This window comes from Megalobrama amblycephala, linkage group LG20 (assembly GCF_018812025.1).
Source record: "Megalobrama amblycephala isolate DHTTF-2021 linkage group LG20, ASM1881202v1, whole genome shotgun sequence".
Lineage (NCBI taxonomy): Eukaryota > Metazoa > Chordata > Actinopteri > Cypriniformes > Xenocyprididae > Megalobrama > Megalobrama amblycephala.
The window spans coordinates 1727848-1752457 of record NC_063063.1 but is presented as its reverse complement, the minus strand read 5'-3'; the positions used below and the strand labels follow the sequence as shown (position 1 = coordinate 1752457).

The following is a 24610-nucleotide window of genomic DNA, read 5'->3' as shown; positions in this document are numbered from 1 at the left end:
ACATTTTGTTTTTACTCTGAGTGTATACAAATAAAAGGAGATATTCTATAGTTCCAATTGATGTATTACTTATGTCTCTATGACAAAAAATGACAGAGTATTTTAAGTCTGTTTTGCTGCAATGTGAAAAAAAACCTGCAAAACGCGCCGGCGCGTTTTTAGACCTCAGAGTGTTAAGAGCACTTAAAATGAAACGAAAAAAAAAAAGTTCAGGATGCAACTCAAATATAAGATTATATATGCCAATCATTATGCAAACACAAACCTTCTGTTCCTACATCCTCCCAACTATCACCATACATACTCATGTACATTCGATAGCATTGCCTCATGGGAAATGTAGTTCCCATCTACAGCATTTGTTGCAATATCTTGCATATTTCCATAAACTAAAGCTGCAAACCATATACGAATACCAAAACATGTTCCAATTTGCTATTACTTTGATGAAAGACCTTGCTTGAGGAAACGTCCCATTGCATCCTCTCAACATGCCCCAACCTTTCAATCTACATCATATACATCCAATACAATAGAAAAATAGACACTCCAACATGATATGAACAGTATAACTTTGAAAAACCTCACCCAAATTTCTTTATCTTTCTAATCATTCAGGAATGAATGCTGGACTCAGGCACTTTCTCCACTTTGAAAGCAAAATAAAAACCCAATGATGAAATTTTAGTGATGGATTTAGCTTGTAGTCGTAAGGGTCGTGTTGTGTACAGTAGGAGGAGCAGAGTTTACACTACATACATTGTAAACACATAATTACATTCCAAAACATTACATTTTTTTTTTTTTCTCGAAACATTGGAAAATTGTATCTGATTATGACAGGATTTTTTTTTTTTTTTTTTTTTTTTTTTTTTTTTACAGTCCATAAAAAGCGGCAGTTGTTTTGTGATCCATTTTGAACCTCCAATCTAATATGTCTCCATTCATTTAGCATTGCTTGCTGCATCCAAAATGACTATTAAAAGAAAATCACAGCAGTTCTTTTTTCTCATGGCATAATGAATAAGATTGCAATGGTATATGCAGTTGGGTTGTGAAGTCTAAATAAATCAAAAGAGTTTCATATACCAATTTGGGTTTCATATCACATACTGAAGTGTGTTGTGTTCCTTTTACAGGACTGTACAGCACTGAAGGAAAGCGTAATAAAAGCTGTGAGTTACTGTTTTCTGTGTTTCGACTTGAAATATGTACAGGCTAGTTTACATACGGTGACATTTGAAAACACAAGCGTGTTTATACAGAGAGAATAGAATGTAAAATGCTGTGTTAAAAACAACCCAAGTTGGGTTGAAAATGGACAAACCCAGTGATTGGGTTAAATGTTTAGTTTTATTTAACTCAACTATTGTTTAAAAATTACTGTATTGCTCGCTATGAACCCAAAGTATGTTGGAAATTGACATTGATTAAATCAACTCTGCTAAGAGTACATATGGTCCCTCTCTAAATAGTGTTAAAATAACACTGAAGCAGAGTTAAAGTTAATGAGATAATTAAGCAATTAATAAGGCTGTGACTGAAGTCAGTTGTAGTTCATGCGTTTCTCTTTTCTTCAGTGATTCTGCTTGTTAACAGCAGGCGTTCATCACTAATGCACAATCATCACTTAATTGCTTAATTAACTTTAACTCTGCTTCAGTGTTATTTGCAGAGTTAAAGTTAATGAGATAATTAAGAAATTAATAAGGCTGTGACTGAAGTCAGTTGTAGTTCATGCGTTTCTCTTTTCTTCAGTGATTCTGCTTGTTAACAGCAGGTGTTCATCACTACTGCACAATCATCACTTAATTAATTGCTTAATTATCTCATTAACTTTAACTCTGCTTCAGTGTTATTTTAACACTATTTAGAGAGGGACCATATGTACTCTGAGTTGATTTAACTCTGGGGATTTTGCTGTGTAATAAGTGAACATTTAATGAGTAATAATTAAACAATATTTGTTTATTAATAAATGTTCACCTTTTGATTATTATTTTTGACTCTAGAAATTGTGTGTCTGATTTTTAATTTCCAACCTATTTTGGTTCATTTTAAGTCAGCCATATAGTAATTTTAGTAAGTTTAATAAACCTACCCAACAAGCTGGGCAAACATTTAACCCAACCGCTGGGTTAAAACAACCCAATCACTGGGTTTGTCCATTTTCGACCCAGCATTTTTTAGCGTGTAAAGTAAATCTTGTGCACTGAAATTAGAAAGAGTATTTTACAGACCCTAAAAGAGCTTTAAAATGTGTTTTTGTAAAACCAAACCAAATAAAACTTTCAACCAAACATGTGTTTTAGGTACACAGGTCATATTAAAACCATCTCTGCCTCTTAGACCAAAACAAAATGCAGCCGAACAAACTGCGATCAGATGCATTTACACACCACCGACTCCCAAACAGTAGTAACAATGTGGAAACACTCATTTATCCAGGAAATGGATGTGCCATTTAATGAACCTCCACTAATTAGTGATTAAAATGACTCTTAAAAAATAAAACATCTCAAAAATATATTCACCGTCCATCTTTACAAATAAACTCAAATCATTCCACATCCAAATGGCAAGATGACGTAGCGCTAGCTTCAATCTGATGCAAAATTAAAGTACAAAAACAAAATGAAAGCAATCAAAGTAACGCTGGTTTGGTGTAAAAGCTTTTAAGATGCCCTCAAAAACTCTTACCTCCGTTCTTAAAACTTTTTCAATTCAAAAGAACTTGTCAGTTTGAGAAAGAAAGGAGGACACGTTTCCAAACTGGCATGAACGTTGTTGTGCCAGTGAAGACGGATGGTAGCAGGAACTGGATGAACGAGGATAGTCATCTGCAGCAGCCCAGCGGTCCCGTGGACGCCTCCTGACTGCTGTCTGTGTCCGAGGTCAGGGTGGGGTCGGTGGACATGGACGAGACGTCGTTTGTGGAGGAGGAGGACGTCGTCGAGGGCTCGTGGGAGTCATTGCTCACTGCTGCACCTGTGCTGAGAAACACAACACATTTTTATCAGACAGGTACTGCTGAAACTGGAAATGTGTGGCCTTTCACACTTCACAATGCTGGTAACACTTGTAACTTCTTCCTGAGTCTCTCCATCAGTGTCGACTCCGGTTTGAACAATGTAAGGCTGAACACTTTCCTCATTTTGGCTGCGTGAGATTCTCCAGCTTTGTTGTTGTTGAGCTGTTAAAGCTCCGCCCTCTTCTGGAAAGGGGGCGGGAGCAGCAGCTCGTTTGCATTTAAAGGGACACACACAAACACATTGTGTTTTTGCTCACACCCAAATAGGGGCAAATTTGACAAGCTATAAATATATGAAGAGTTTGGTTCCAAACGCGATTTTAAAAAAAATTAGTTTCTGCCAAAATCAGTATTGTATCTGGTCGGTATTGAAAAGTAATTTATTAATTTTGCGTAAAATGCGATATCCGTCGTGTTATTCTGTCATGTTTTCTCCCTTTCTTTCCAAAACGCGACAAACGCCACTTTCCCTTATCTGCAGAACGTGATATATCCGCTCTCAACCAATCACAGCGCTCCATTCCACCCACTGTAAACAGTAATGGTTGCGCTCTGAATACACCCGCCATCCTAGTTTTCCTTATCTGTTTTGTACTTTTTGATCAACAAAAACAGAAAAATGAATAATTTTGACAGCATTGATGAACCTGTGGTGGTTTCTGCGGTGGGGAAGAAACGTAAGTCATGGAAACGTAATCATTAACGTGAGGAGATTCAGAAGATGAGGCACTCGGTAAAGCTGTTGCTTGTTCCACGACAGCATCAAACTTCTGTCACAGTCCCCAAAACTGAATCATGGACCGTTTTTAATATGTACTCGGCAAATGTGTTTATTTAACCGTGCGGTGGCGCCAGATACTCTTTAATTGGTAACGACAAAGGGAGACATAATTCATTTATAACATTAACAAGATGACTCGTTGAATTCATTTTGGGAGCGACGGCTGAATGTATTTTTAGTCAAATGCCTGTATATGAGATTAGTGTTGACAAAGTTAAGAGGCTGTCATATATGTGGATCAGCTTACTTTGTTGTGTATTTTCAATATGAAAAATAACTTTTATATTGATGGATTAATTGCATTTTGAAACATACATTTGTAATCCTTGGGTTGATGTTCCTATTTAGATGGAAATGGACTGGATATTTTTATAACTACTGTGAAAATAATTGTAAACATAATACTTTCTTATCAAGAAAGTTAATGCATGAGTTGACACTGTTTGACATTTAATTTTTTCCCCATGCAGCACGTGTAGGTTCTTCTAACTCTAAACCTGCTTCAGATCAAGGCTTCATAATCCAGGGTTAAAACATACCTTAACCTGGGGTTAAAAACAATTAACACAGGGTTAACCATAGTTTGAAAAGCCTAACACAGAACTGGTTTCGTAAATCAAGGAGGAAACTAACCTAGTGAGGCCGGCTGTCCTCGGATCACCCCGTTTTTCGTTCGCTCCTCCCAGTCCAGCACTTCCTTATATATCAGCTCTGATCAGAGAACAGATACAGAGGAGCATAAGGAGCATGTTAGGAAACATTTGAATCTTAGGTGTTACATAAGTTATTACAAATATTTCATGTGTCAATAAATATCCAAATAAAAACAGAAAATAATCACGTGCATAAAAATTATTTTATTTGAAGTGCATTTAATTCAATGGATTCCAAAAATTGGCATTATATATTTATTGAATTGTGCAATATATAGTTAGCTTGATATAAAGCTGAATAAGACTGCATATTCAGTCATATCTTAAATATTATGAACGACACCATATTAAAATAGTCAATGACATTAAAAAAAAACACCTTTCCACTCTTCCACTGTGTGTTCTCTCTCATCTAGCTGTTTATCCATGATCGCCGGTGGCGGCTGAAACCAAGCAGATAAATGTCAATCGGATACATCACAAAGGAAAGAAAATAAGACGTCATGCGCTCCACCAGTCCTGCTCTCTGGAGAGTTCATGCAGAGCAAGCTCCCATCTGGACTGTGAAGTCAACGAGCACCCCGCTGCCGCCGGGGCAGAAATAATGAACTCTGAAGCACTCACCGCTTCCACCTCCGACGGATCGTACCACACGTTGATGTAGGGGTGCTGGAGGGCCTCGTCCACTGAGATTCGCTTCGACGCATCTATTACCAGCATTTTGGATAACAAGTCTCGCGCCTGGCTCGCTGCAAAATAATTGCATTTAATTTAGAAACTGAATTGAGAGGAAATTCACCATGAACAATCATGCTTATCTTGGATTACTGCAGTTTAATGAAGGGAAATGTGTCTGGAGAAGCCAAACTGAAACAGACTTTAGTCAAGTATAATTGTGAATTAAAGGCACCTTTAATTAAAGCAATAAACTACTGTGAGTCATGGATTATCACAGTTAAAGACCCCATGAAGTGGCTTGATGAGCAGTTTCCTGTGTTGAAATATTTCCTTTTGAAGCAGAAGGTTCATCCCTTTTTTATATATTACCCAATAGCCAAAGGATTATGACTGTGAACTATGGAGTAACAAGAATACCCAAGTATTTCAAAAAAGTGCCTAATTTTTAAGTTTGTAGCTAGTTTTAGTTTTTTTTTTAAACTCTTTAAGCCCTGAAGGCATTTTTTCTGAGTGACACACACAAAAACAAAGACTCATAACTCCAAAACTTTAGCAAGGAGACTCAAAAGGTAAATATCGTTTGATATAAAATTTTTAGAGAACATTTTCATGCTGAGAAATGGCTGATATACAAAAAAATGTTATTTAATTTATCATAATTTTACATCTTTCTTATTATTTGACATGCAATACCTAAGAAAATAAATGAATAAATGAAGTTCCCCTACATGTGAGCTGCATCTGGATCAAATTTTGTGGTGATCGCATTATGAAATCAAAAGTTACAGCATTTGGAACTGCCATTGGCGCCCCCTAATGGACATTTTTAAAATTGTCCTTTCACGTGGAGTAACTCGTGATCGAAGCATGGGATTATGTTGATCTTGGACTCATTTCAATCGGAAGCATCCACTGTAAGTAATAATGAGCCATTTTCTACAATCTATGCGTGTTTCATGAAGCTTTAAGTGGAAATTTCACGTGATAGCTAAATTTATAGTTTTAGTTAGCATCTGTCGTTATTGCGTGATCGTCTTATAGGATTATGCTGATGTTGGACTCATCTTAATCGTGAGAATCTGCAGTAAATAATGATGTCCACAATTGAAGCATGTTTCATGTAGTTACGAGCCAAAACATGACATAAACGCTGCATCGGTTTACATATGGATCTTGCGGGGCTTCACGTACAAAAACTCGCTCAAGTTTAGTCAAAGCCCAAAACATTTATGCTTGTTGTATTCTACTCCGTGAGTCCTTTCAAATGACATATGACACATGACTATCTGAGCCGTATGATTTTTTGACACATTGCAGTACAAAAGAGTAATTCATAAATTATAAACTGTCATATAAGGAAAGTGAAACCTAAACCAGGAAAAAAAGAATATTTACCTTGGCTAAATGAAACAATTCGATTACTTATGAAACAAAGGGATCATGCTCTTAAGTTAGCACTTAAGTCTAAAACAGAACATGATAGGCGTCTATTTGTTATATTAAGAAATAAGGTTGTAAAGGAACTTAGAAAAGCAAAAGCTACTTTTTTTATTAAGGTTATTAGTGAAGCTAAAGGAAATACTAAAGAAATATGGCAGAACTTAAAGAAATTAACTGGAACATATAAGATACATAAATCAATAGAATTAAATACAGATGGGAACATGATTAATGACTCAAGAAAGGTTGCAGAAGTATTTAATGATTATTTTATAGATTCTACAAAAACATTGATTAAAAATGACACTGGTTCAGGTGATTTAGTTTTATCTATGAATTGTAATGCTCCAATTTTGAATTTTAAAGAATTGACAAATACCAAAGTACACACAATTATTTCTTCTCTTAATAGTTCAAGGGCAAAGGATGTGTATGGAATGGACACAATATTTTTAAAAACTTATAAAGAGGCACTTATTATTCCAATTTTAAAAATTATTAATTGGTCTATAAAAGAAGGAGTGTTTCCGAATACTTGGAAAACTGCAGTAATTACACCAGTGTTTAAATCTGGTGATAATATGTTAGTTAGTAATTATAGACCCATTAGTATTCTCCCAGTAGTTTCAAAAATTGCAGAAAAATGGATCTCCGAGCAGATAGTATCACATTTGAATAATACTCCATTCTCATTGCATCCGATGCAGTTTGGTTTCCGAAAGTATCATTCAACAGAAACTGCGAATTGTCTTCTTTTAGAAAATATTAAATTAAAATTGGATAAAGGTGGTGTGGTGGGAGCTGTTTTTCTGGATTTAAGTAAAGCATTTGACACAGTAAATCATGAGATTTTAATTAATAAATTATTAAATTATAATTTTTCAATAAAAGTAATTAAATGGATAAGATCATATTTAACCGATAGACAACAGTGTGTTCGAGTAGATAATACAATTTCACAATTGCTTACTAATTCAGTTGGTGTACCTCAAGGTTCCATATTAGGTCCTTTGCTATTCAGTTTGTACATTAATGACTTGCCTGATGTTTGTTCACCTACTGTAAACTGCCAGATGTATGCTGATGATACAATCATATATTTGCATGCTAAAAGTAAGAAGCAAGCTGCAGAAGAATTATCAGCAGAAATGGATAAAATTACTAAATGGTTAAATAACTCTTGTTTACATCTAAATGTTAGTAAAACTGTATGTATGTTTTTTTTCGAAGTCTGCAAATAGAGATCCGGACCCTGATGTTACAGTAGCAGGTAGAAGGTTATCAGTGGTTCATGAGTATAAATATTTAGGTATAGTACTTGATTCACAACTCACATTTAAAAAACAAGTTAAAAAAGTTGGAAATAGAATTAAATTCAATTTGGTAAATTTTAGACATATTAGGAATAATTTAACCACTGAGGCTTCAAAGTTATATATTAATGTTATGATTTTATCACACATGAATTACTGTTTGACCAGTTGGACACAAACAAGTGGGACTACTCTGCAATCATTAGAAAGACTCTATAAGCAGGCTTTGAAAATATTGGACAAAAGGTCTAATTCATATCACCATTGTAAAATTTTAACTAAATATGGGTTTTTAAGTTGGGAAAATATGATTAAATTTGCAGATATCCTACTTGTGTATAAAATTTTGCATGGTATGGCCCCACCTCCACTTAATGAATTTATTAAACAAAATTTTAACTTATCTACTAGAGCCACTACTAGAGGGGACTGTATAATACCTCATAGAAGAAGTGCTTTTGGGCAGTCAGTATTTTCTTATAGAGCAGTACATACTTGGAATACTATACCCATAGAACTAAGAAATATTACATCTCTTTCTTCTTTCTCTAAAATGATAAAAGGGTGGTTATTGGATAATCAAATATGTATTCATAAATAGTGGTTCTTTGTTTGTTTTTTGGTCTTGTATGTATTTTTTTGCTTTTGTGTGTGTGTGTTTACCATCAACCTGCCAGGGACTGCAGATGAAAATTAGCCAGAATGGCTAAATCTGGCACATTTACATAAGAGACTTGTTTCTTGTGTTAATTAATGTGCATTGTCCTCTTTTAAAAATAAATAAAACAAAAAAAAAATAAAAAAAAATAAATTATGATTTTTTTTTTTTTAACAAATAACTCAGCACTATTTAGGAGTTAATCAAATTGGCTACATTCATTGTAAAGTTCAGACTCTAGGCTTTCAAATGACACCTATTTTGTGTTAATCAAGGCAGTAGTTTTGAAAAATATGATTATTAATTTTTTTTCAGCTAGGTGGCGCCGCTAAAAGTACACTTCGGTTTAGAGGGATTACTCAGCACACATTAAGATGGTTGGATGCATTAAAAGCTGAGTTCCTAAGATTTAAAATGATACCTATTTTGTGTTATTCCTGATTAGTAATTTAATTGATTTTTTTTTTTCGCGGGGGTTCAAAGGGTTAAAGCCCGAAGCAACAGCAAAATCTGAAGGGCTTTTAAATCTCAACTTAAAACATGTTATTTTCTTTTTCTTTTTTTTCAGATAGCTTTTAACTATTGGGCTACTGGTTTAATATGCATTTTCATTTATAAATATTTGTATTTGTTGTGTCGTTTTTAAATAATTGCTTATTTATTGCATTTGTTTAAATGTAGTTTCATTATATTCTGCTGTTTTTTTTGTCTTTGTTGTAAAGCGCTGTGAGAAACCAACTTTTAAAGGTGCTATACAAAATAAAGTTATTACTATTAATTTATTTTAAAAAAAATAATAAATAAAAAATATACCTGAACTTAGTAGATTTGTCTTTGCTACTCGCTATTGCTAGTCAGTGGCAGGTGATATTTGTTTACTTCTATAAAACAACTATATAATATAAAAACAATATTTGCAACCAATAGTCTAGCATCATTCGCCTAACTCTTGCTAGTTTTTGGTTGCATATAGTTTGCATATATCTGCTATTTGCATCTTTAAACATTCAATCAGGGTCTGAACAATCAATTTCTAAAAGCAATGTACAAAATCAATATTTACAGTGTAACAGCACTATAAAGCAATAATGGGCTTTGTGGCAGACCTAAATATCGCACATGTATCCTTCACCTTTCAGTTTGTTGTGGTCCGAGTCCGCGGGGAAGAGCACGTCAGGGAAGAGCTTCTCAAAGCTGTATCCGGCATAGCGAGGTCTGTTCTCCACATAAGTCCTCACAGACTGGTTGAGCTTCATCATGAACTCCTGAGACGGTGTGCCCAGCTGCTCGATCACCTTGTTCCACTGGTCGATATCTTTAGATTACTTGCTAAGGAAAACTACAGACTGGAGGCACATCATCAGGAGTCGGCTACATATGATGTTTCACTTTGAGTTAAACTCTTTATTATTTAAGAAAGACTCTAGCACATTTCCTAATCCAAGTCTCCACTGAAAGTGAAAATGTAGCATTAACAGTGCTGGATAGAACCTGATTTAATGTAATTTGGATTACGTAATCAGATTCCAAAAATTACGTACTTGTAATTAGATTATATTACATTTTAAAGGATTAGTTCACTTCAGAATTAAAATTTCATGATAATTTACTCACCCCCATGTCATCTAAGATGTTCATGTCTTTCTTTCTTCAGTCAAAAATAAATGAAGGTTTCTGAGGAAAACATTCCAGGATTTTTTTCCATATAGTGGACTTCAACAGTTACCAAAGGTTTGAAAAAAATGTCTATACTTTTTGACCACAAATGCTCGTCTTGCACTGCTCTGCGATGCTCCACGCATGACGTAATCATGTTGGAAAGGTCACGCGTGACGTAGGCGGAAGTACCAAGCAAGTTTTTACAAAGCGAACGTGCAAAGACTAATGGGGCGTTCACACCAGACGTGACTTGCGCAAATAAATCGCGTTATTCGTGCATAGTTGGACGCTTGAACATTTTGAGTTTACTCTCTTCATTCGCTCCTTTAATTATGTGTCCCAGACTCTTCCACTTCTTTCTGCACACTTCCTCTGAATAAACACATCAACTCTATCTATTTATCTATATATATATATATATATATATATATATATATATATATATATATATATATATATATATATATATATATATATATAAAAATATTAAAAATCTCGGTAAGATTTTTAATATTTTTAAAAGAAGTTTCGTCTGCTCACCAAGATTGCATTTATTTAATTAAAAATACAGTAAAAACAGTAATATTGTGAAATATTATTATAATTTAAAATAACTATTTTCTATTTGAATATATTTGAAAAAGTAATTATTCCTGTGATCAAAGCTGAATTTTCAGCATCGTTACTCCAGTCTTCAGTGTCACATGATCCTTCAGAAATCATTCTAATATGCTGATCTGCTGCTCAATAAACATTTATGATTATTTTCAATGTTGAAAACAGTTGTGTACTTTTTTTTCAGGATTCCTTGATGAATAGAAAGTTCAAAAGAACAGCATTTATCTGAAATACAAAGCTTCTGTAGCATTATACACTACCGTTCAAAAGTTTGAGGTCAGTAAGAATTTTTTTTTTTTTTTTTTTGAGAAGAATTTAAAGAAATTAATATTTTTTTCAGCAAGGATGCATTAAATCAATCAAAAGTGGCAGTAAAGACATTTATAATGTTACAAAAGATTAGATTTCAGATAAACACTGTTCTTTTGAACTTTCTATTCATCAAATAATCCTGAAAAAAAATATTGTACACAAATATTTTGTACATTGTGCACAATAAAAGTTTCTTGAGCAGCAAATCATCATATTAGAATGATTTCTGAAGGATCATGTGACACTGAAGACTGGAGTAATGATGCTGAAAATTCAGCTTTTCCAACACAAGAATAAATTACATTTTCAAATATTTTCAAATAGAAAACAGTTATTTTAAATTGTAATAATATTTCACAATATTACTGTTTTTACTGTATTTTTAATTAAATAAATGCAGCCTTGGTGAGCAGATGAAACTTCTTTTAAAGACATTAAAAATCTTACCAATCCAAAACTTTTGAACGGTAGTGTGTGTGTGTATATATATATACATATATATAGCTCAAATTGAGTAAAGAGCGTTTTTTTACAACTTACCAGATTGTCCGACCTCCTCACTCAATTTCTTTAAAACAAGATCCTTTTTATTCCTGTTTCTATAAAAACATGAAGATGTATCGTACAGCAACGATGATTTTGTCCTCCATTGTTGTTTCGGATTTCTGCCTCCGTCACTACTAGAGCAAGCCCCTGATTGGTTAACGCGACACGAATTTTCACTAAAGTTCAGATTTTTCAACTTTATGTGCGTCAAACACCTGAAATGCTCAATTCGCGCCGCGACATGCATGTGAATCGAGTCATTTGCACCGCCTCATTCGCGCAATTCGCACCGCAGGATGTCTATTCGCGTCTTTGCATTGACTTAACATTGTAAATCACTCCCGCTTAACGCTTCATTCGCATCTGGTGTGAACGCACCATTAGTCATACAGCCTTTACAAAAACAAAAAAAAGTAAAAGAACAATGTCAGACAATTTTGAAACTGGAGGAGAAAATTACATGTTTTTAGCCCTTGTTTTTCACGTGTGACCTTTCCAACATGATTACGTCATACGTGGCGGATCGCAGAGCAGTGCAAGATGAGCATTTGTGGTTAAACTGTATATAATTTTAATTTTTTTTAATAAATGTCTGATGGTTTCTCTAGATAAGACTCTTATTCCTCATCTGGGATCATGTAGAGCTCTTTGAAGCTGCACTGAAACTGACATTTGGACCTTCAACCCGTTGAACCCCAGTGAAGTCCACTATATGGAGAAAAATCCTGGAATGTTTTCATCAAAAACCTTCATTTCTTTTCCACTGAAGAAAAGTTAGACCTTTGTTCATCTTGAGAACACAAATTAAGATACTTTTGATGAAATCTGAGGGTTTTTTTTCTTTATCCCCCATAGAAAGCAACATAAATATCACATTCAAGGTCTAGAATAGTAGTAAAGACATTGTTAAAATAGTCCATGTGACTACAGTGGTTCAACCTTAATGATATAAAGTGATGAAAATATCGTTTGTGCACAAAAACAAAAAAAATAATGACTTCCCTGTCACTCTACTATGCTGTTTACATTGTAGAACGAAGATTAACGAAGATCTTACGGGTTTGGAACGACATGAGGGTGAGTAATTAATGACAGAAATTTAATTTTTGGGTGAACTAACCCTTTAAAATGGTTATGTGGAGTAGGATTTTGGACTGAAATGAGATTTCACTGTGGCCGGGGGGAAACCAAAGAGTGCCAAACAGAAACCAAGTGACTGAATAAAATCGTCTTGACCCTTTATTGTGTTGTGAAAACATTGGGACACTGAGCAAACTAGTAACTACCTTCTGTTAACAAAACATTTAATCCGGATCTTCATTTCAGCTATTCAATCCTTTTCAAAGACTCGCACATCAATGAAAAAACACGTCAAGGGTAAAATAACAAAACAAAAAACAAACACTTACAATGGGACAGTAAAGACGACCAGGTAAGGATACGGTCTGTGCCGGGAAACAACACACTACCTCTGACCATTTCAGCCATGATGCAGCCAACAGACCAGACATCAACTGAAAAATGAAATGACAACCAAATTAAACTGCCAAAAATTCACAAATGAAATGCCACGATCAATGCAATAAAAAAAGAAAAACAAATGCACAAACACACACATATCAAACAAAGAACAGGGTGCATTGATGTGGATGCAACGGAGGTGACAGGTGCATGCAAACATCTCAGTGTGCGTCAGGCAGGATCACGGGCCAACAAACCGTAAGACATCCAAGTGGTCCTACTCTTCAGAAAACAGCACAAAATCTAAGCAAACAAGGATACAGTCCCTCCCTGGAAAAAGGATTTTGTGCCGCACCATCTCTGCCATAATGCAGCCAACAGCCCAAATATCCACTACACGAGTGTAGCATAGAGGAAAAAGAGAAGACATAAGCAAAGCAAAAAGGGCAGAGCGACCGGTTGAGATTGAGTTTGACCCGCTGCCAATTATTCCTTAGCGCTACCGCCTAGGACTAAACGTCAGCATTTTACGGCCTTCAAATTGATCAGTTATTTTCGCACTGCAGTGAACTACTTCCACTTCCCAAGTAAGACTAATGCTTTTCTAAATGCTCAGTGCTACAGGCAAACCCATCCAGTGTGCTTGGGCATGCAGAAACTAGTTCAGCTGGACAAAAGAAGGGCTTTTAATGTTAAAACACCACAGCCATTTGGTGAGATCCAGCAGAATGGTGCTCTGGGGTCGTGTGGGACCCGTTATGTGGGCATGCTGCAAAGCAGTGACATCAGGGTAGCACTCACCATTGGCTTGGTAACCCATGCCCAGAATGACCTCCGGGGCACGATAGTAGCGCGTCACCACGTAAGGGGTCATGAGGAGGCCGGTGGCGGCCGTCCGGGCCAGGCCGAAGTCGAGGATCTTCAGCGTACAGTCGGATTTCACTACTATGTTACTGGGTTTCAGATCCTGGGAAGAGAAGAGGTCAAGGGTCAGAGGTAGGATTCTGCAGTGTACAGTTTAGAAACTATGCAGTGCTTCCCACACATAGACTTTACTTGGGCGGGCCGCCCACTTATAATAACGGCCGCCCAAGTATATTTGTAGACACATTTTTGCTTTTATTATTTTTATCCTCTTATACTTTTATATCCGCGCAAGATAATGAAACCATCGCGATCGAAAAACTAGTCGTTTCATATCTGCTCGTTACGTGTGCGTCAACTGTTTACTCCCGCTAACATTCCCACGTGTGCTGCATTTTGCAAAGTCACAAGGGGGCGCTGTTGCGCGTTCTACAAGCTCGCAAAACAGCGCTTCAGTCTGCTTCAAAGTGATTCTCAATCAATGAAAAGCGCAGATTTATGCCAAGCGATTGCTAATGAACTCAAGTTGATGAATTATTACAATGTCTGCTTTATGGCCTTTATATAAAATGTTTTAGATGATTGTAAGAATCTGAAGGATCAGCCTGCAATAGTACAGACATTTCAAAATAAGAGTCCCGGTGTATTTCGGGCTTGTTTATAATTAAAAGTCACACGCTAAGTTTTTTCTTTTTCTTTTGGGCATTATTGGTATTTTGGTTACACAATAAATTGTATTTAATTTGATTTCCATTTAATTCATAGTAAATTATTGAAGTCTCTCTCACAGGAAGAAAAGACTACGAACATTATTTGACACATATATTATTAATTTCATAAATTTTACTAGTAAAATCTGTGTCCCATTCACTGAGAGAGACACTATATGACAGCAAGGAGAACATAGGAAAAGGTGAACCATTTAAATGCTGTAATTTTGCATAATTTACAATGCATAATAATGCATAATATTAGTATGTAATTATATGCTATGTAATTAAAATTAATTTCAATAAATAAAAATACTGTTAAAACTCACACATTATTTGTTTGTCACATGTAGTAGACCATTTTTGTGCCGTGGGTAATAGGAGGATTTTTCGCCCGGCTACCACCGCATGTATATTTCAAACCTGTGGGAAGGCTCATTTTTTCCTTTTAAATTTTCTTTCTTTCTTTTTTTTTTAACGCCATGCCAGCTTCTATGGCTATATTCATGGCGAGAGTGAGGTTTAGTAAAAAAAAAAAAAACTAAATAAGATTATTTTTCCTAAAAAAAACACAAAAAACAACAAAAAAAAAAAAAACGTAAAACTAAATTCAGATTTACTTGGTAAAAAACCTAGAAGTGTTAAGGCCTTTGCACACTGAGTCCGAAATTCGCAAGGTCGTGCAAGGTCTCTGTGCGTGACGATTTTTTAAGATTACGAATACGAAAAAACGCATGCGAAAATTTCGGACTCAGTGTGCAAAGGCCTTTACAGTCCAGTAAAATATGTTTGATTGACAGTGGATTCAGGCAAGATGGACACATTGGATAGTTTTCTCCTGAAAGTAAAAATTTATGTTATAAACATTTTTGTATAAACAACTTGATCCCAGTGATTATTAAAAGGGAATATATGTTTTGAATATATGTTATCCGGATTTAATTCATGTAATTTGTTGTTTAAACACTGATCCCATTCCAACTGTCTTTTGTTTTTGGTGTATGTATTTAAAGCAGTTTTCAAGTCTGTAAAGGGTTAAAAAAAATTTTTTTTTTTTTTGAAATGATTAAATTGCATTTTAGTAATCAAAAAGCATGTCGATTTAATTGCAACCATAAAATGTAAACTCAGTTTCCCCATTAGAATTTTTCTGAATTCCATTTTAATGGTTTATTTAAATTTTAATGATCAAAAAGCATGTGTAAAAAATTGAATTCGACAATTTACAATAATAGGGCCCTATGAAATGTTTTATTTTTTTCAGAAATTCTGTGTTGTCTTTTTTATTTTTCTAGATTTCTGATTTATTACACAATCACTGTTTTTTTTTTTTTTTTTTTTTTTTTTTTTTTTACAAAAAAAGAGTGGTAATCAAATAAAAGCATTAACCAATAACAATTCAATCTTGTTGAATTGTAATGTAATCAAATGAAAATATAAAAATGTATTTTATGTTTTGGTGAACAACAGGGTTTATTTAACTGGATGTTAGTACAGTTATCTTTCTTTAACCTTATTTTTGGCATCAAAATGTTTGAAAACTCCTGTATTATAGTATCAAGTCATTAGTTTAGCAACATGATAAAATAAAACTCTACTGACAACAACTGAATATTAGTCTTTTTGTGCTTTACATGTGGAGAGCTTTTTCTGTGACACACATAAGTGACCGTTACCGAAGCATTTCAAAGCCAGTAACCTATGGAGATGCTGCCTATGTAGAGAGAAGATGGTTCATTAGGCTTTGAAATATAGCAATACAGTGTCAGTATTGTGTGTGTGTGTGTGTACCCGGTGTATGATGCCGGCAGCATGCAGGTGTTTGATGCCGCAGAGCATCTGATAAAGCAGGTAGGAGAGTCTCTCGTGGTCCAGCTCCATCTGGATGACCTGGCACAGGTTCGCATCCATCAGCTCCATCACCAGATAACTGAGGACAGAGACGAAGTTACACACAAATAAACAAGCATACATGGCACATATAAATTTGTGCTTTATGTGGGTGAGCTCTGGCAAATATGACAAATGTGTATATAATTCATTCAGAACAGGACATCTCAGTTCCATGTACTGTAATGATATAAGCAAACTTATCAATTCCATGTTACACCTCTTTATTTAACCTATTTGAATTAATCCAAGGCCAAACTTATATTATGTGTCATACATCATACAGTCCCATTCTAATTCACAGCAGAAAAAGAAAAAAACTTACACATCCTGGAATTCTTCAAGTGTCTTCTGTGGCGTGAACACATTTAACAAGCCAATTATCTGTGAAATGAAAGCACACTGCATGAATTGTTCATTTATGACAATATTAAGTTCTCACTATGCAAAATATATAATTACTATGATATACACTACCATTCAAAACTTTGGAGTTAGATTTATTTTCTTAAATAAATTAATACTTTTATTCAGCAAGGATGCATTAAACTGATCTAAAGTGACAGTAAAGACATTTATAATGACATGTTATGATTATGTTATGAAAAATGTTATAAAATAAAATGCTTTTCCTTCTTTTCTGCTCTTTTTATTCATCAAAGAATGCCAAAAAAAATGCATCACTGTTTCCACAAAAATATGAAGCAGCTTTTCAACATTGATAATAATCAAAAATGTTTCTTGAGCATCAAATCATCATATTAGAATGATTTCTGAAGGATCATGTGACACTGAAGACTGGAGTAATGATGCTGAAAATTCAGCTTTGATCACAGGAAAAAATTACATTTACATTAATAAAATAAAATGAAAATAAATATAAACACTAAGGGTATGACGAGATTAAAACGTGACAAGATTTCTCGTCGAGGTGCAAAGCTGTCTCGCGATATTGCCATGACGGATTGTGAGGGTAAAATTAGGATAGAATATGCCACAGCTACGTTTGCATTACGCAAAACTTAGAAATAAAAACATTTAATTCCGTTGGATAATGTTCGCTTCAATCCCATCTAGCTCATCAAGCACGAGCTGAAGAGTCGTACGTAGTGCAGCAGGAATCAGAGTTCATGTGACGAGAGTAAGTGGCGAGACGACTGACAAGACCATGGCGGAGGATTTGTTGCACAACAGAGCTGTCTGAGCGTCTGATAAATGTCTTACCTTGTCTTATGCATGCTATCGTGAAATCTACACAGCAAAATCTCCAGAGTTAAATCAACTCTGCTCAGAGTACATATGGTCCCTCTCTAAATAGTGTTAAAATAACACTGAAGCAGAGTTAAAGTTAATGAGATAATTAAGTGATGATTGTGCATTAGTGATGAACACCTGCTGTTAACAAGCAGAATCACTGAAGAAAAGAGAAACGCATGAACTACAACTGACTTCAGTCACAGCCTTATTAATTGCTTAATTATCTAATTAACTTTAACTCTGCTTCAGTGTTATTTTAACACTATTTAGAGAGGGACTCTGAGCAGAGTTGATTTAACTCTTGAGGTTTTGCTGTGTAAAGTAAAATGCATGCACGCATTGAAACGCAATATCAATACCCCGCATTTTGAAAGCAGCTCTCTGATGCATGCAAATTTCTCCCAATATGAAAGCTATCTTAGGCTGGGATATGCAGTTGTAACCATCTCTTAGCTCTGTATCATGATTGAAGAAAAATATGGTCTCTATTTGATGACTTTGATTATGGTTGCACTTATTGTTTGCACTTAAGACTAAGAGAAAACTGTGTTATTCATGCCGTTTTATTTCTATGATCAATTTATAGAAAAGAGTTTAGGAGGTCAAAATTTGTAGAAGCTCATAAATCATGTACAGTTTTAAGGTCTGAAGAGACTGAAATCATACAGAAGAGAAGTCAGTCACTTGAGTTTGTAGCAAAACCTTTTACAGTGATTGAGTATTGTTGTCTTTTACTGCATATGATCATTCATAGTCAGAAAGCAGAACTGAAATAACATTCATTATAAGATGATTAGTTAAAACATTTCAAATGCATCTGCAGACTACTGTATTTCATCATTGAGGATTTCTTAAAAACATTGTGCAAAAATTTCGTCTCGTGAACTCAATCTCGTCTCACCCCTAATAAACACAGAGAGACGGAACAAAACATGTCTTACGTTTTTGTGGTTGACACATTTCATCAGGACCAGTTCTCTGTAGGCCCGTTTGGCATGGGTTTGGTTCTGAAAGGGTCGGCTAAGTTTCTTAATTGCAACATTTCGTTCAAGGACGTGGTCATATGCAGAGCTACAAAAAAACAAAAGAAAAAAAACACACGTTTTTCATTCAGCATAATTTTATTTATTCTAATAAAAGCAGAAAGTATCTGTTTCTTTCATATTATACAGGCTAATTAAATTGATTAAACTTACCAGACGATGCCTTGTGCTCCAGACCCGATTGGTCTTAAATTCTGATAGCGCTTCAAAACGGTGAACGTTGAATCTCCTACATCTATGCTGTAATATTCTTTCTCACGCTTATTCCTGTTCATGTTGAAAACCGTACTGACTGTGTCTTGGGCATTCAAGAAAAACTTCACCTTCAAAATCTGAAAAGACAAAAAGAAAAAGAAATGAGTGAGTACACTTTCATCTGGCCCTGGATTGGTTTTGGGTTTACCAAAACATATAATCTGGTTTGTCATCAGACAGAAAGCTCTCAGATTTCACCAAAAAGATCTTCATTTGCCTTCTGAAGATGAAGGAAAGTCTTACGGGTTTGAAACGACATGACAGAATTTAGAAACTAACCTGTTAAGCATAAAAGTGCAATAGTTTGTATATTGCAATTAATGTAACATGTTTTTTTGCCAATAAAGCAAAGGCATAAATATCAAGTTAAATATTGAATATCATCAAAATGGTGCAAATTATCAATACATTTACTGGCATGAAAGTCCACACAAATACTAAAACTCTGGAAAGTGGGTGACGAATCTGACCTAAAAAGCCTCGTCTTTACGCATCATCAGCGTTATAGTGACTCGAAGCAGAAATACATATTTAAACAGGTACACTGCTCAGGGAACTGAAAACAAATGACCCAAGCTGAGGCAGTCATTACTCAAATTTAGCATATTATGCTGAGGATGCTGCAATGACAGGCGCAAATATGACTTTCCCTCTTTACATTGGTATCAGGTCAGCCGTTTTGCGTATATATAAAAAACATTATATTATAAATGTTATTCCACATCCTGCCCAATGTTGAAGGCATTAAAAACAAATATAGCGAATGCATCTACGTAGGCTATAGCCCGGGAAACACCAATATTAGGGATCCGCTGATAGGCGCCTGCTTTTACGCTCCCGTGTGTATCTGTGTAAGCGTTAGCATCAAAGATGTCTGTTTACAACATGTTTTTGAAGAATTAATCATTGTAGCCAATCACAGACATATCTGTTGAGTGCATGAACACAACAGCCAATCAGAGTCTGCTCAGCAGTGCTCAAAATGCTAGGAGGAAATGCTGGTATTGTCACATTTTGAAAAATTTCAGTACTGACTTGTTACAACCCTATCTGAAACTCAAGTACAGAACCATCAATGATGAGAGGACTTTGGTCAGCCCTACTGAGCTGATGAGGAGAACCAATAAGCACGACCTCAGTCTTATCAATGTTAAACACAGAAAATTATTATTAGCCATCCATGATTTTATCTCAGAGATATATTTAGTGAGCAATGAGAAACTCTGATCATGTTTATTGTGTGTCATTAGCATAAAAGTGAGACTTGATACCCAAAATCCGTAAGAGCTGACCAAATAAAGACTAAAAAGTAAGGGTCCTAAAACAGAGCCCTGAGGGACGCCAGTAGAAACTGACCCAATATCAGACCTGTATTCCCCTAAAGCAACAAGCTGTCTGCATCTGGTCAAATAGGATCTAAACCAGTTTAAAACGGTGACAGAAATACCAAAAAAAGAGTATGATCGAGGGTGTCGAAAGCAGCACTAATGTCTAAAAGAATAAGAATAGCTTGTCCACCATTTTTAAGTTAAAATCACTAATTAACAAAATGATAAAAAAGAAAAACAAAAGCACAGACAAAATGTTAACTCTTACCAGACTAAACTTATCCTGCAACAGCTCAGTGATTATGGTGTGTTCAAGTCCACCTGGGAAGTTTGTATTTACGAGTTAGGAAGTCGTGTTTATGACATAAAAATGGTGGTGTGTACCTTCTCTTAATAGGCTTTATGCACGGTTACTTCCTGGTTGCGGGCATTTCCAGTGAACTGTTAAATGTTCATTCTGTAGCCACTGTACATCGACACAAAACCATCAATGGTTGACTTTTTAATGTTGTATTCATATTTTAATGCAATTATCACATTTACCTAATTTGCTAATAAACCAGTTTTATTGATTGCGATAAAGACGAAGCTATTGGAAGCGTTTAAAAACGCTGTCTGTAATTAGACAAGCACATGCATTATTTTCTCCAGCACTTCAAATGTTATTTTTACTGTGACGACCACAAACATTACTTGTTCATCCTTCTGAGATTGTCCCCATTGTAAAACCGAACATTTAAAAAAAGTAGGAAATTCAACATTTGATAGAAAACACTTATTTAAAAATAAAAAAGACAATAATTACCACTTTAACCAGCAGGTGGCGGCAAAGTAGCATTTATTTGCGCATATACCAGACATTTCCTGTAATCGTTTTTCCACTTCGTTTTTTTGACTAAATATTAAACATTATAAAATAACTAGGTTTAAAAACACATTTTGTCAATGTGAAGTATGAAATACTCAGAAAATCTCCTGAAAAACAATAACTTTTCTTGTGAATGAATGACACAGAAAGCGAGCGCCGCTCTCTCTTTATAATCACAGCAGCTGTCAGTCAGAGCAGCACAAGATCAATGATTTCAGCACACTTTATTCAATTAATCTAACTAAAGTGCACAATAAATATTTAATTTTTTAAGCTTTTTTTCCACATAAAAGTGTGAAAACTGATGGTCGAATTGAATTTAGCCGAGGAGGAACACTGAGGTACGTCTTTATTTATTTATTTTTTATGCCGTCTTACGTTTGAATAACTAAATTATTGCTATGCCTGACTATTTAAGTGACTATATTCTGATGATAAACTAAGTATTACACTACTGATGCTCAACACACCAGCACATGACTCTCACCGGAAGTTTTCCAGCTGGCTTATATTAATGCGGAAGCTCTAAAGAACGCTCTGTGCATATAGTCCATTAACTACACAAAAATACAACAATGTTCTTAAATAGAGGAAAAAAGAATGAGCATCAGGTGTGTTTTTGTTTTTTTTAATGTTTTTAATTAACTTACAAAACCACTGTAAACTATCATTACATATTATTATATTACAATGATATTATATTTTATGCAGGCACTTAACAAATTTTGTTGTAAATAAAAAAGCCTGACAACATCACTGCTTTTATTGTTGTATTCCTCCATGTTTCTCACTGACACGTCTCCAACTCGTAAGCTATAAGAAAATCCAGAGCTTCCCACTCATATTTAAAACTTTGTGGTGCCGTTCCTGTGCGTTCAACTCATAAATATGATCCTGAATGCACCATGTGTCCTTTGCTATATTTCAGATGCACGAAATGTGTTATTCACTACTGTATACTTGATAATCAAATTTGTAGCAGATTATTTTCATTATTGATATTATCAATTAGTTGTTGCTGCCCTAAAGCTAATCAATATTTAAATCCATTTCAGCACACTGTTTAATGGTGCCTCAATACTTGAGGAATCAGGACTTTGTAATTAAAGGTGCAATATGTAAGATTTTTGCAGAAAAATATCCAAAAACCACTAGGCCAGTGTAATATATTTTGTTCACTTGAGTACTTACAATATCCCAAATGTTTCCAACTATTTGTAAATCGTGAGATAATTGCAATTTTAATGTGTGAGGAGTCGCCTGTCAATGGCGTCATACCAGCGTTACCCTCGGTTTCCGGTTTTATTTTGTAGAAACCATGGAAACACTAAAGACGCTTTAATATTTGCATGTTTTAATAGACAACGGAACAACTGTTTTGATATATTTATAGACAAAAAACGAATTATTGTTATATAGCTCAACAAGTTTAGTCTTATTGTTTAGCTAAATCTAATTTTCTTGATTTTTTTGAGTACCATGCTTTACCATGCCTCAGAGAAAAACACTATTTTGTCAAGTAACTAACATAGCATAATCAGATGCAGCTTTATTTTTAGTTACAGTAATACAGAAACTCCATCATACAATATGTTTTAAAATTAATTGCATTTATCAACACAAGACATCCAGCATTTAATATGATATTGTAAAATCGATCTATCTTACTGCAGTGTGTAACAGTGTCTCACAGCAGCCGCCGAGCGAACGCACAGAGTAACGTTATAACATAATTTTCAACACGCTCAAATGTATCTAATATGATAAACAGAGCTGCGTTACCTCATACTCATGACCGGAAAAGCGCCAGCGGTGCCGGCGACTGTGTCATAATAAAAGTCCCGCTGCTCGTGAGGCGTGTGTTGATCAATCGCTCCAGCTCCTCGTTCAGCTCCACAACACTTGCTCCTGCTCTGCTTCATACTACAGTAACGTTAATAATCGCATCCATGAACATGATTTCTTCCCGACTGTAATGCCTATTCTTTTGCACCGTCCGTTGAGGTGAAGACCACAAACTTGGCATCACCAAGCCTTTGTTTTGAATAGGCGACCTCTAGCGGACAGAAATCTTACATACTGCACCTTTAATTGAATTTTAATTCATACTTCAGACATTGCATTCCTTAACATCAACGTGAATGGAAAGTGTCAATCATCTCCTAAAATAATATTAAGAACCGCACCCGAATGCCCCGAATTCAACATCTCGCAACACCATCCACCACAAGCAATGACCTCAGTTTCTCTGATCAGACTCCTCACTGCACTGAAATCAAATCAAAACCGGTGTATACCGTGAAAGGCAATCTGTGCGATCACAGCACAGTGAGAGATGCATGGACACAAATGGCTGTCTATCAAAACTCATAAACATAAACAGCATTTGGAGCATCATAGGAAAATAAATGCTCTCAATGTGTAGATTGATGTCAGTGTAATGTCATTTACAGAATGACAAAAAGTAATTTTAGAAGCATAAAATAAAATGTTTTAGACATGTACTATGCATATTTGATTTGAAGCACCATAGTGTAAGAATCATCATGTGGTAAACATCCATTACCATGGTATATATATCAGTATTGCTACCATCACGTGCCACATCGATATGGTACATTATACAACAGACTGTAAAACACAATAATCCCCAATAAGTTAAATAACGCCCTAAAATGTTGACTAGCCTAAACTAGCGATGTTTACTGTGGTGTTTCACCGCGTTACCCTCCCCCACCACCCACCTTAAACACATCAGCGGTGAAACTGCAAATGTTTACTCACCTCTCAAAAGATAGACAGATAATTCAAGCGCAGATTCATAAAAGGACGCGTGTCTTCACACCGAGCACAGCAGTATGTTGTATTCGTCTTGTTTTCCACTTGAAGACACAAGCTCTGCGATCACTGTGTGCTTCCGTCCACTGGCAGGCCTTGAGCTGCGGACACTTGCGTACTACGTCACCGTAACTTTGCGTGGACGTGACGTACGCAGTTTCTGCGTTTTGTGAGACGTCATCGAGGTCGTGCGATGACGTCGCGTTTCTTAGTATTGAGTGAATACTGATAAAAATAAATAAATAAATAAATAAAAATCAAGGGACCTTTCGCTCATTTTTCCAATATTAATTTACGTTAAGTTATATTACCTCTGGCTCATAGTTTTTTGTTGTTGTTGTTGCTGATGTTGTTTTCCCCTTTGTTTATTTATTTATTAATTATTCTTTGTTTTTGTTTACTTTTTT

The 24610-nt window shown here is 35.2% G+C and overlaps 1 protein-coding gene across 3 annotated transcripts; it reads right to left on the bottom strand.

Moving 5' to 3' along the window:
- Window positions 1-560: 560 nt before the first annotated feature.
- Window positions 561-24379, bottom strand: mapk8b (mitogen-activated protein kinase 8b). Of its 3 annotated transcripts, none has more exons than XM_048170027.1 (12): window positions 24150-24379; window positions 19068-19246; window positions 18813-18942; window positions 16940-16998; window positions 16516-16654; window positions 13952-14117; window positions 13132-13203; window positions 9687-9869; window positions 5090-5214; window positions 4845-4908; window positions 4446-4523; window positions 561-2993 (listed from the first exon to the last, which is right to left on the bottom strand). In XM_048170027.1, exons 2-12 carry the CDS (start codon window positions 19187-19189, stop codon window positions 2977-2979), a joined length of 1155 nt encoding a protein of 384 aa, XP_048025984.1. In that variant the 5' UTR covers window positions 19190-19246; window positions 24150-24379; the 3' UTR covers window positions 561-2976. The 3 variants fall into 3 exon arrangements, with proteins under 3 accessions (XP_048025984.1, XP_048025983.1, XP_048025982.1); XM_048170026.1 differs by lacking the exon at window positions 13132-13203 and adding an exon at window positions 13472-13543 and having other exon boundaries at window positions 2028-2988; XM_048170025.1 differs by having other exon boundaries at window positions 2028-2988.
- Between the last annotated feature and the right edge of the window lie 231 nt (window positions 24380-24610).

What these genes read in the sequence shown, in the direction of transcription:
- mapk8b (XM_048170026.1), bottom strand. Translation starts at nt 19,189, where the DNA reads ATGAACAGGAATAAGCGTGAGAAAGAATATTACAGCATAGATGTAGGA. An exon ending in AATGTGTCAACCACAAAAAC is followed by an intron (nt 16,999 to 18,812) that starts GTAAGACATGTT and finishes TTCATTTCACAG; the next exon opens with ATAATTGGCTTGTTAAATGT. An exon ending in AGGACAGCCGGCCTCACTAG is followed by an intron (nt 2,989 to 4,445) that starts GTTAGTTTCCTC and finishes TTCTCAGCACAG; the next exon opens with GTGCAGCAGTGAGCAATGAC.